This window comes from Scatophagus argus, chromosome 20, assembly GCF_020382885.2.
Source record: "Scatophagus argus isolate fScaArg1 chromosome 20, fScaArg1.pri, whole genome shotgun sequence".
Classification (NCBI taxonomy): Eukaryota; Metazoa; Chordata; class Actinopteri; family Scatophagidae; genus Scatophagus; species Scatophagus argus.
The window spans coordinates 11507576-11520062 of record NC_058512.1 but is presented as its reverse complement, the minus strand read 5'-3'; the positions used below and the strand labels follow the sequence as shown (position 1 = coordinate 11520062).

Below are 12487 nucleotides of genomic sequence, written 5' to 3'. Positions count from 1 at the left end.
TATAACACTCAGACAAAACTTAAATGGAGGGAAAGACGCTAATATGACTTGCTGAAACACTTCAAAACTTTTTTGTTAATACGTGAAGGTCTTTCAACAACACACAAAACAAACGCACTAAAATACAATGAGACTATTAAGGACGTGAAAAGAGTATGTCTGGCTATGAAGAGAATGGTTGTGATAACATGACATGTTTTCATTAGGCTAATTCCTTTGCAGGTGACTGAGTTCCTAGAGAGCAGGTGGCAGGGCTCTGCTCAGACACTCAGCTGCTCACAATATGTTGATGGCAGCCATACTTATTCAGTCTCTACCAATCCTAAACTGCGCTATTGCCGTGCTTAACGAGGTGAGCCAATGAGAGAGACACACACACAAAAAAAAAAAGGACGCGCCGTAAACTGTTGTCATGGCAACATTGTGTATAAGTGGAGCGCATGTCAAATGAGTGCAAAACTAATTCAGGTTACCTGAGCTTTTTACAAGCAACACACTTTTAGCTAATTAGTTAACAGCACGGTCGCTGTTGTCGGGTAATGTAGTTTAACGTCTCCACACAGGAATATAATGGTAAGAGAAAACACAGGTAATGGTGCAAGTTTATCTAACCGTTAACGCTAGTCAACTTCGTGTAGAAACAAGTCGTCGCCGATTTGACAGCAAATAGGGCCAGAATGGTTCGATAGCTCAATGAACCAAAGCAATGTCAAGTTACAACCTTCCACCGGTGAGGCATCTGCCACAGTGGACCCGAATTGGGCAACTCGGAAAACCTCGCTCTCCGCGGCCTTTACCGGCGGACCAACTGCCACCGGTTGTCCCGGCAGCAGACAGAGGAGTGTTGAAAGCAGCTGAGGTGTCCCTTCACAGCGACATGGACCCCCACGTCTCATCACTGGAGAGGAATATCCAGTTTCTTCAGCAACAACACAAAGAAACTCTTGAGAAGCTCCACGCAGAGATAGACTATCTCAGACGGGAGAATAAAGGTGAAGAAACACGTGTGAGGTGGGAAAATGCCATTAATGTTAACATAAGACAATGAACCTTCCTATCTGGTAATGTAATGTAAGTACAGCGTTTGTTAGTGTTCTCTTAGATGTGCAGTTAACCTAATAGTTTGGGATAATCACAAAAGATTAACATTTGTTGACAAATGAATTAGAAAGCAGCAAAATACTTTATGCTGCTTTGTTAACTGAACGGCTAGGAGAATCACATGAATAAACTTTAAATGTATAGGACTTTCCAAACTGTAGTAACTTTACAGAAGGCAGAAGAGAAAAAATGAGCAAATAAATAAGGCGCAATATACAAATTTGCGTGATTCAAAGATAAGCCAAAAGGTGATTTTAAATAACATAGTGCATTGGTTTGGCCTCTAAGACTTTTCAGGAGAGTTTTTTTTAAAGTTGAGAAGGTAAACAGCAGAGAATGTTCAGTAATCATAAATAAGATAATAATAAGATAATAATTCTTATCTTATAAAAGGATGAGAATTCATCCTCAGAATCCATATTATTTATCATCTACAAGGGGTGAACTTAGTAACATGTTTAGCTGTCCATACCCGGTATGTAATGAATTTAAGTTAATGACATAGACCTGACTATCTCCTGCTCAGATGCTGAAAAGAGACATTTAATATAGGCATGGTGGTCGCATAGCAACTCCGTGGTTTTCATGGTGTCTTACTGGGAGGTGGACAGAGATCTGGTATCACTTTCCTGAACAGGCAACATGCTGTTCTATATAACAGCATCTCACCACCCATCAGGAGACTCCACAGTCATCTGTCTTCACATCACCACAGCAGTCAGGCCCCCATGGAAACATAGACTGTTTGCTGGAACTGTGTTACAAGATCTTGCCTCTTATGTGCCTTTCTAACACACACTAAAATTCTCTTAATATGAATGTTGCAGAGTTGCAGTATAAGCTGATAATGGATCCTCCCAAGTCAAGTAGAAAAGGTAAGAAAGCCCAATTTAGTGTTTCTTTGTTTCACACTGCTTTGCACAGCCGTTATTCTTGCAGGATTTGGATAGCTTAAAGTAATGAGTAATATGGATAAAATGTTCTATCACAGTTTATGCAATTTTATATTGTGATATAGAAAGTAACAATATAGAAGAAATTTCTTGGATGTGAGGCGAAACATCTTCCAGAAAACTTCACGTCCAGTTGCCTAACGGAACTATTCTGCCTTGACCATGACCTGGATGACTGAGAATCTCCATAGATATGATATAGGAAGTAGTACTGATATATAGATATATACATGTATATCTATATACATATAAAACAATCCGTTTTAGGATGATAAATTTCAAAACATGCTATCTTGGTATAAACAGTATTGCAGCTTCAGTGACACCTGTTATCTGTCAGTGGATATCATTGCATTGCCCAGACCTGGTCCAGTGGCATCCCCAGAATGGAAAGGCTATGTTCTAGTTGTCCTAGTATCTCATGTTTGGCTAATTAGATGTTTGTATACAGTTATGTAAAACTCAATTTGCCAAATAGTGTTTAAAGCACAGCAGTAAACAATTTCTAACTATATTTGTCTTGGGTTCTCTTTTTTATTAGAAATGACACACAGTCGAGGAGTGAGACCACCCACTCAGGGAAGTGAAGCATATATGAGACTCTACCTCGAGGAGCCGCTGCAGGACACACGACCCTCACGGGACCAAGCACTAAGGTGAATTCCTGTCCAGCTTTATCTGGTTCTTATTCTGTACTTCACCTGCCTGCTTACCTCAATACAGATGAAGTGTGATTGGATTTTAGAATGTTTTTTTTTATTATTTTGTGTTTTTGTGAAGATATTTACATACAAAACAATACAAGAGATAAAACAATGCATTTATTGTTCATTTTAAGCAGCCGCACCAGTCAGATAAGCACAGACATTTGTGTTACTCAGTTGTAATTCGGCCATTAAGTCCAAGAAAACACTCATTTAAGCTGTATCATGACTTTCCAAAATTCTAAGACAATATCTCACCTCACTGTATTATTGTCCAGCTCTATATCAATTTTGCAGTTCTAAATGAAATTATAGCAAAACACTGATAGGAAATAAAACGTTAAATGTTGATGTAATTAGTGACAACATGCACTTGAAATGATACAGAATTAAGCAGCACTAAGCATTTTTAAGGGGGAATATACTGCATAATACAATACAAAAACATATACTGCACAATGCAATTCAAATACTAGAAGATATATGGGTAGCAACTAGGCTTTTACAGCCAAGGCTGACTTTAGTAGTTAATATGTTACTTTTAACTAATATTATCTCACTGGGTACTGGGGAGAAGCAATGGAGAAGCCACCAAAATTCTGGGATCTGCCAGGCAGGACCATGGCCATGGAGAGTTGAAAGGAGGTCTCATCACCTCATTACATCCTCTGCGAATTCACAGCAGTCCCTCCCATCCACCGCGCGCTCCCACGCTACAGGAGTGCGAGGTCATCATTCGGCAGCTCTACAATGCTAACAATTTACAGTCTCAAGAAGTAAGTGCTCATCATTACATCATTGCAAATTACATTTGCTTTCCAGAGTTGAGAAATACACTGTTTATAATTTTTTTTTATTATTTTTATAAATATTTCTATGGAAATATTTCATGACTTAACCGCAGACTCTGTGCTATTTAGATTGTACGTGTGAAGGCATTGCTGAGAGACATTGTTTTGAGCAAGAAAATCACACCAGAAAACTACATTCTGACCAAGGCGTACCTTGTTGATGGAGCCTGGTAAACTGATAGAGATTATTACCATTTCTATCTGCACCAATACACAAATATGCAGTAATTTGTGTAAAAAAAAAATAAAATAAAGTACAGTCGTAATAAGGTTTGTCTTTTTTGAACCTCTCAGCAAACCAGAAGAAAAGAAATTTCCTAAACTCAGTCTTCAAACATTTCCGGAAAAAACGTAAGTAAATATCTCCTTTTGCCTTAAAACTCCATTATCCTGTATTTAGTGTTCTTATAATCATTGCAAAGTCTTTTCACAATGCTACAAAGCTAAAATCTACATACATTTCCTTTCTCAGGTCTGGACCCTCTCAGTCAGGGGTGATCCTCCCAGCCCTCAAACAGAGCCTCAGTTCCACCATTGCAGACAGACAGAGGAGGACCCGTGCTGTGCAGAGAGACCGTTTCAAAAGAAAGGTGCCATGACAGGATCAGAACTACCACAGTGGCAGCCACATCCATCTTTGCCCCACATCGACTAGGGCTTTTCAGAGCTGACTGAAAAACCAACAAAAGTCTGTGGTACTAAAATCAAAGGTCTATAGACTTAAAATGTTATAATTTTGCACACAAGAAGAAGATGAATGTCTCAAATCTAGTTTTTACAGGGAATGGTACAGTCGTTTATTTATTTTTTGCCATTTTCTCTAATTTATGGCTGCTTTTTATTATTTTATATTAGTATGGCAGAATTGTTGTATTTCATGCTTCTGTATATACACTATAGATATGAAAGTGTGGAAGCTGTTACAGCTGCAAACCTGTCCAAGTATTTAGAATGCAATGTCATTAAAGTCTCTGTTGGAGTAATGGCATGTGACCCAATACTTTTGTCTATATAGTGTAACTCACTTTTTTTTTGTCACTTTTATTCAAAACTTTTATTAGTGCAAATAACCAAAGTTAAGCCTCCAGAGGTACACACACAAGTAATGATAGCAAGAACCTACCAGGCTTATTTGTGAGGCACATTTTGTGTCAGTTTGTATTTACACTGAAAGGTGTGCTGTCATATTACTGGCTACAAGTGTTTCCAGTCATGCCCCTAGAATACAGCCAAGCACAATAATACAATACTTTATTAAAATGTCTAAATAAAAAATAGCACTGTCCTTGTTTTTTTTCCCTTTGGACTGGTACTTCTTCCTGTTATTGGCACAGAATATGCTTCTTTAAGCAAGAAAAGAACGTGCAGAGTTTATTATTCACAATATATGTGATGTTGCCATGTGGATACACCAATGTTGTCACAGTCTGCTCTGCCCCTCTCCTGCTCTGCTGCTCAGCCACACCCCTCATTAGCTCTACTGCTCAGCCACACCCCTCATCAGCTCTACTGCTCAGCCACACCCCTCATTAGCTCTACTGCTCAGCCACACCCCTCATCAGCTCTACTGCTCAGCCACACCCCTCATTAGCTCTATTGCTTCCACCTGCTGCTGCCACCTGCTCACCATCTCCAATCAAGCCAGTATATATGCAGCTTCACTCCTCTCACTCTTTGCCAGATTGTCTTTGCTCTCATGCCTGATTCTTCAGCATTTATTCCTGGACTGCTTACCTGATGATGACCCATTTTGCGTCTGACCTTTGCTTCACGTCTCTGCCCTGGTAATCACCAGCCTTCTGTCCAACTATGAGTATTGCCTGCCGATTCTCCATTCCTCATCTGCCTGTGGCTGGTTGGCACTCAGCCGGTTCCTGCTCAGCTTCACCTCGCCAACTCACCTCCTCTGGTGCCATCAGCTCCATCAACTCTGTGTCAAGGTCCGGATCCACACACAGCCCTCATCTGAACCACTTTCCACAAAGGCTTCCCTCAGCAGTGGCTTTGAGCTATTTCCCTTCCCCCGCACTCGTTGAGCCTGTTGAGAACTTTTGGACAATTACCTGCTCACAAGTTCCATGTTCTTCCTGCCTGTCCTGTTGGTTCTGTGGTAACGTGCTTGCCTGGCACACGGGAGACCCGGGTTGGAATCCTGCCATACTCACCTGCTCTGCATCTTCTGGTTAGCTGTGCCCCTGCTGAATAAAGACTGTTTAAATGTGAAACCTGGTTTATTTGTGCTGCAGTTGGGTTCAGTCTATACCCGTTACAGTACAACCTGGCCAGCTATGGACCCAGCACACAATCCCAATCCCACACCACACAGTCGCCTCGAGACAATGGAGGGCGTCCTGCAGTAACATGAGGCCATGATGACAGCTCCATCGACTCCTTCTCAAGGTCCAGATCCACACTCAGCCCTCATCTGAACCACTTTCCACAAAGGCTTCCCTCGGCAGTGACTTTGAGCTATTTCCCTTCCCCTGCACTCGTCGAGCCTGTTGAGAACTTTTGGACAATTACCTGCTCACGAGTCCCACATTCTTCCTGCCTGCCCTGTTGGTTCTGTGGTAACGTGCTTGCCTGGCACACGGGAAACCCGGGTTGGAATCCTGCCATACTCACCTGCTCTGCATCTTCTGGTTAGCTGTGCCCCTGCTGAATAAAGTCTGTTTAAATGTGAAACCTGGTTTATTTGTGCTGCAGTTGGGTTCAGTCTATACCCGTTACAGTACAATCTGGCTAGCTATGGACCCAGCACACAATCCCAATCCCACACCACACAGTCGCCTCGAGACAATGGAGGGCGTCCTGCAGTAACATGAGGCCATGATGACAGCTCCATCGACTCCTTCTCAAGGTCCAGATCCACACTCAGCCCTCATCTGAACCACTTTCCACAAAGGCATCCCTCAGCAGTGACTTTGAGCTATTTCCCTTCCCCTGCACTCGTCGAGCCTGTTGAGAACTTTTGGACAATTACCTGCTCACGAGTCCCACATTCTTCCTGCCTGCCCTGTTGGTTCTGTGGTAACGTGCTTGCCTGGCACACGGGAGACCCGGGTTGGAATCCTGCCATACTCACCTGCTCTGCATCTTCTGGTTAGCTGTGCCCCTGCTGAATAAAGACTGTTTAAATGTGAAACCTGGTTTATTTGTGCTGCAGTTGGGTTCAGTCTATACCTGTTACAGTACAATCTGGCCAGCTATGGACCCAGCACACAATCCCAATCCCACACCACACAGTCGCCTCGAGACAATGGAGGGCGTCCTGCAGTAACAGGAGGCCATGATGACAGCTCCATCGACTCCTTCTCAAGGTCCAGATCCACACTCAGCCCTCATCTGAACCACTTTCCACAAAGGCATCCCTCAGCAGTGACTTTGAGCTATTTCCCTTCCCCTGCATTCATCGAACCTGTTGAGAACTTTTGGACAATTACCTGCTCATGAGTCCCACATTCTTCCTGCCTGCCCAGTTGGTTCTGTGGTAACGTGCTTGCCTGGCACACGGGAGACCCGGGTTGGAATCCTGCCATACTCACCTGCTCTGCATCTTCTGGTTAGCTGTGCCCCTGCTGAATAAAGCCTGTTTAAATGTGAAACCTGGTTTATTTGTGCTGCAGTTGGGTTCAGTCTATACCCGTTACAGTACAATCTGGCCAGCTATGGACCCAGCACACAATCCCAATCCCACACCACACAGTCGCCTCGAGACAATGGAGGGCGTCCTGCAGTAACATGAGGCCATGATGACAGCTCCATCGACTCCTTCTCAAGGTCCAGATTCACACTCATCCCTCATCTGAACCACTTTCCACAAAGGCTTCCCTCGGCAGTGACTTTGAGCTATTTCCCTTCCCCTGCACTCGTCGAGCCTGTTGAGAACTTTTGGACAATTACCTGCTCACGAGTCCCACATTCTTCCTGCCTGCCCTGTTGGTTCTGTGGTAACGTGCTTGCCTGGCACACGGGAGACCCGGGTTGGAATCCTGCCATACTCACCTGCTCTGCATCTTCTGGTTAGCTGTGCCCCTGCTGAATAAAGCCTGTTTAAATGTGAAACCTGGTTTATTTGTGCTGCAGTTGGGTTCAGTCTATACCCGTTACAGTACAATCTGGCCAGCTATGGACCCAGCACACAATCCCAATCCCACACCACACAGTCGCCTCGAGACAATGGAGGGCGTCCTGCAGTAACAGGAGGCCATGATGACAGCTCCATCGACTCCTTCTCAAGGTCCAGATCCACACTCAGCCCTCATCTGAACCACTTTCCACAAAGGCATCCCTCAGCAGTGACTTTGAGCTATTTCCCTTCCCCTGCACTCATCGAGCCTGTTGAGAACTTTTGGACAATTACCTGCTCATGAGTCCCACATTCTTCCTGCCTGCCCAGTTGGTTCTGTGGTAACGTGCTTGCCTGGCACACGGGAGACCCGGGTTGGAATCCTGCCATACTCACCTGCTCTGCATCTTCTGGTTAGCTGTGCCCCTGCTGAATAAAGCCTGTTTAAATGTGAAACCTGGTTTATTTGTGCTGCAGTTGGGTTCAGTCTATACCCGTTACAGTACAATCTGGCCAGCTATGGACCCAGCACACAATCCCAATCCCACACCACACAGTCGCCTCGAGACAATGGAGGGCGTCCTGCAGTAACATGAGGCCATGATGACAGCTCCATCGACTCCTTCTCAAGGTCCAGATCCACACTCAGCCCTCATCTGAACCACTTTCCACAAAGGCATCCCTCAGTAGTGACTTTGAGCTATTTCCCTTCCCCTGCACTCATCGAGCCTGTTGAGAACTTTTGGACAATTACCTGCTCATGAGTCCCACACTCTTCCTGCCTGCCCAGTTGGTTCTGTGGTAACGTGCTTGCCTGGCACACGGGAGACCCGGGTTGGAATCCTGCCATACTCACCTGCTCTGCATCTTCTGGTTAGCTGTGCCCCTGCTGAATAAAGCCTGTTTAAATGTGAAACCTGGTTTATTTGTGCTGCAGTTGGGTTCAGTCTATACCCGTTACAGTACAATCTGGCCAGCTATGGACCCAGCACACAATCCCAATCCCACACCACACAGTCGCCTCGAGACAATGGAGGGCGTCCTGCAGTAACATGAGGCCATGATGACAGCTCCATCGACTCCTTCTCAAGGTCCAGATTCACACTCATCCCTCATCTGAACCACTTTCCACAAAGGCTAAATGTGAAACCTGGCAAGCAAACGATGGCAGATTACTCTATTGAATTCCACACCAAAGCCAGCCAAAGCAATTGGAACAGCTCAGCCCTATGTGATGCCTTGCTCCATGATTTGGCTGACTACATTAAAGATGAACTGGTTTCACATGACACTCCCATCACCTTGGCCGGGGTGATTGATTTAGCCATCCGCATCGATCTTCGAATAAAAACTCATTGATGAGAGATGTGTCAAGGGGGAATCCAACGTTCTCTTCCACCTTTCCCCCGTGAGGGTGCTGCTGCAGTCAACTCCACCTCCTTGGCTATCCTCACTGACTCTGGGGCCAATGCCTGTATCATTAATGAGGAGGTGGTCCTTCAGCCTTAGATGGACACATCTTGAGCACTGTCATGCATCAGACCTCTCCTGTTCACCTGCTGCTTTCTGGTAACCATCATGAAACAGTCCAGTTCCACATCCTGAACTCTTCCTGCCTGCCATTCATCCTGGGGTATCCATGGCTCTGTTTTCACAACCCTCAACCTCGACTGGGCCACTGGGGCTGTTCTGGAGTGGAGCTCCTCCTGTAATCTGAGGTGCCTGCAACATGCCTCAACTCCGCTTCACTCCTCCGGGTCCAGCTTTTCACCTGACCTTACTGGGGTGCCACCAGAGTACCATGATTTACGCCATGTTTTCAGTAAAGCCAGAGCCATGTCACTTCATCCACAACTACAGTTCTGTGGCAGCCCCTCTTACCGCCCTAACCTCCTCCAAAGTGCCCTTCCAGTGGTCACCTCCAGCTGCAGTGGCCTTCCAGACCCTCAAAGATCAGTTGACTTCATCTTCCAGGTGCCTGACTCTGGACAGTTTGTGGCTGAAGTGGATGTTGAGGTGGGGGCCCTTTTTCTCTCAACACTGGCACTGACCATAAGCTCCATCCCTGTGCCTTCTTCTCTCGATGCCTGTCCTCTGCTGAGAGAAATTCTGACATTGGTTACAGAGAACTGTTGGCAGTTCAGATGACCCTAGAAGAGTGGTGCCATTGGTTGGAGGGCACCAAGGAGCCCTTTCATGTGTGGACAGATCATAAGAATATGGAGTGTATATACACTCAGCTAAAAGTTGGCTCGGAAAATTGCAGATTACAGAAACCACCTACGGTTTAATCTGAGATGCAGACAACAAAGGCTTATACCAACTAGCCTACGCCTATGTTCCACTATGGAAGGCCATAGAGTGGAAAGAATCATAGGAAAAGCACAAAACCAACTCCTCAATGAGCAGATAAGGCAGATTAATTTCACTGTTGAAGGACTGAAAGAGAAAACAAAGAAATTACTACAGAAATTAACTCACTCCTACCTGGTTCTATGTTGGAGAAAGTTGTGAATTTCACCAAGAAAGCCCAATTATCTCAACACAACAAAAGCAAAGAAAGACAGACCAGAAAGTTCCAGAACCTGCAGTCTCGGAACAATAGCAATAACAACACAGAAACTCTTACTTGGAAGCAAAAGACTGACATTCCAGCACAGAATACAGTACAAGACAGATGGGTAAAGAACTTGTCAGACAGAGAACTCACCCAACCAGAGAAAGAGGTCTTAGCCAAAGGCTTGAACTTTGTCATGACTCCAAAACAGTTACCTATAGTTGATTTGATTACAGCTACAGAATCAGCTATAAAGAAAAACAATTTAACAGAAACCGAAGCCGAACAGCTTAGGTTAAAAGTGTCAGCAGCTTTGTCCAACGCCAAGGCTCCCCCTTCCAACCTCACTTTTGAGGAAAGGAAAGCGGTTACAACACTCAGCAAAGACCACAAAATCACAATTCTTCCAGCAGATAAAGGACGATGCACAGTTGTGCTCAATACAACTGATTACCACGCCAAAGTCTCTACACTACTCAGCGACACAGAAACATATGAAACCCTGAAGAGAGACCCGACTAGTGGCTATAAAAAGAGGGCAATAGAATGTCTACAAAAACTACAAAAAGAAGGGATTATTGACTAAGCACAATATCACCGTCTTTATCCACAAGATTCTATCCCTTGCTTATATGGACTTCCAAAAATCCACAAAGAAGGGGCTCCACTCAGACCCATTGTCAGCAGCATTAACTCGGTCACCTACAACATTGCCAAACACGTGGCAAACATCCTGGCTCCCTTGGTGGGCAACACCCCCCACCATATACAAAATTCCATTGATTTTGTGAACAAAGTCCGGAACTTAAAAATGGATCCAGATGAAACCATGGTATCCTACGACGTGACTTCTCTGTTCACTTGTATACCAACCATGGAAGCTTTGTCCCTCCAGGACAGAACAAAACTCAGACCAGAACACATATGCCAACTTCTGGATTTGTGCCTAAACACCACATATTTCCAGTTTAATGACAAATTTTACAGACAGAAACATGGCTGTGCCATGGGCTCACCAGTATCTCCCATTGTGGCCAATTTATACATGGAGGAAGTGGAACGCAGGGCCCTGAACTCCTTTGAAGGAGCAACACCGAGCCACTGGTTCAGATATGTGGATGACACGTGGGTCAAAATCAAAATGCAAGAAGTGCAAGCCTTTACTGAACATATCAACTCAGTGGACAGGAATATCAAGTTCACCAGAGAAGATGTTAAAGATAATAGTTTGCCCTTCTTAGATTGTGACATCCATATAGAAAAGAAAGAAAGTGACATAAGGACAGGAGCCTCCACATTGGGGTATACAGGAAACCCACACACACAGACCAATACCTCCTTTTCGACTCACACCACCCTTTGGAACACAAACCTGGTGTTATCAGAACCCTGCAACACAGAGCTGATAAGGTACCCACCAGCTCGCAGGCCCAAGGGGAAGAACATGAACACCTGAGGGATGCCCTCAAAACATGTGGTTATCCCAGTTGGACCTTTGTGAAAACTGCAGCTGGTTCCAGGAAGAACACTACCAAGGTGGTTGAGGAGGAAAAACAGGACAAAAGAAATAACATAGTCATCCCATATGTATCTGGGGTATCAGAAAAACACCGTATCCCTGTGTATTTCAAACCCAGCAACACACTCAGACAGAGACTGGTACATCCCAAAGACAGAACACCACACACTCAGAAAAGCAATCTGGTGTATGCTGTCCAATGCAATGAGGAATGCAAAGACCTCTACACTGGGGAGACAAAACAACCACTACACAAGCGCATGTATCAGCACAGGAGGCCCAACTCAACTCAGGCCTAGATTCTGCCATCTACCTACACCTGAAGGAGAAAGCTCACTCCTTTGAGGACAACAATGTTCACATCTTGGACAGAGATGATAGATGGTTTGAAAGAGGAGTAAAAGAAGTCATCTATGTGAAATTAGAAAAACCATCTCTCAACAGAGGAGGAGGTCTGCGACACCACCTATCTCCAATTTACAATGCTGCCCGTTCATCTCTTCCCAGGAGATTCAACAACTTAGCTTCTAAGAACAACTGCCATTCACAAAGGACCCCATGTGACTCAAAGACTGTCGTTATAACACAATAGAGCATTAACGAAGTCGAAACCAACTTCACCATCCCCAACGACTGTCTCTCAACGACTGTCGTTTGGCACAATGGGGCACTGCACGAGCCTATGACACCACTGGCCATGTGAATGCCTCCACAGAGGTTAAATACCTGGGTC

General features: G+C 44.7%; 1 protein-coding gene across 1 annotated transcript; it reads left to right on the top strand.

Moving 5' to 3' along the window:
• The first annotated feature begins 382 nt into the window (after nucleotides 1-382).
• On the top strand, nucleotides 383-4625 carry si:ch211-222n4.2 (uncharacterized protein LOC101885505 homolog). Its single transcript, XM_046375045.1, has 7 exons — nucleotides 383-992; nucleotides 1929-1976; nucleotides 2596-2710; nucleotides 3336-3534; nucleotides 3679-3779; nucleotides 3904-3960; nucleotides 4082-4625. Exons 1-7 carry the CDS (start codon nucleotides 707-709, stop codon nucleotides 4206-4208), a joined length of 933 nt encoding a protein of 310 aa, XP_046231001.1. The 5' UTR covers nucleotides 383-706; the 3' UTR covers nucleotides 4209-4625.
• The last annotated feature ends 7862 nt before the right edge of the window (nucleotides 4626-12487 follow it).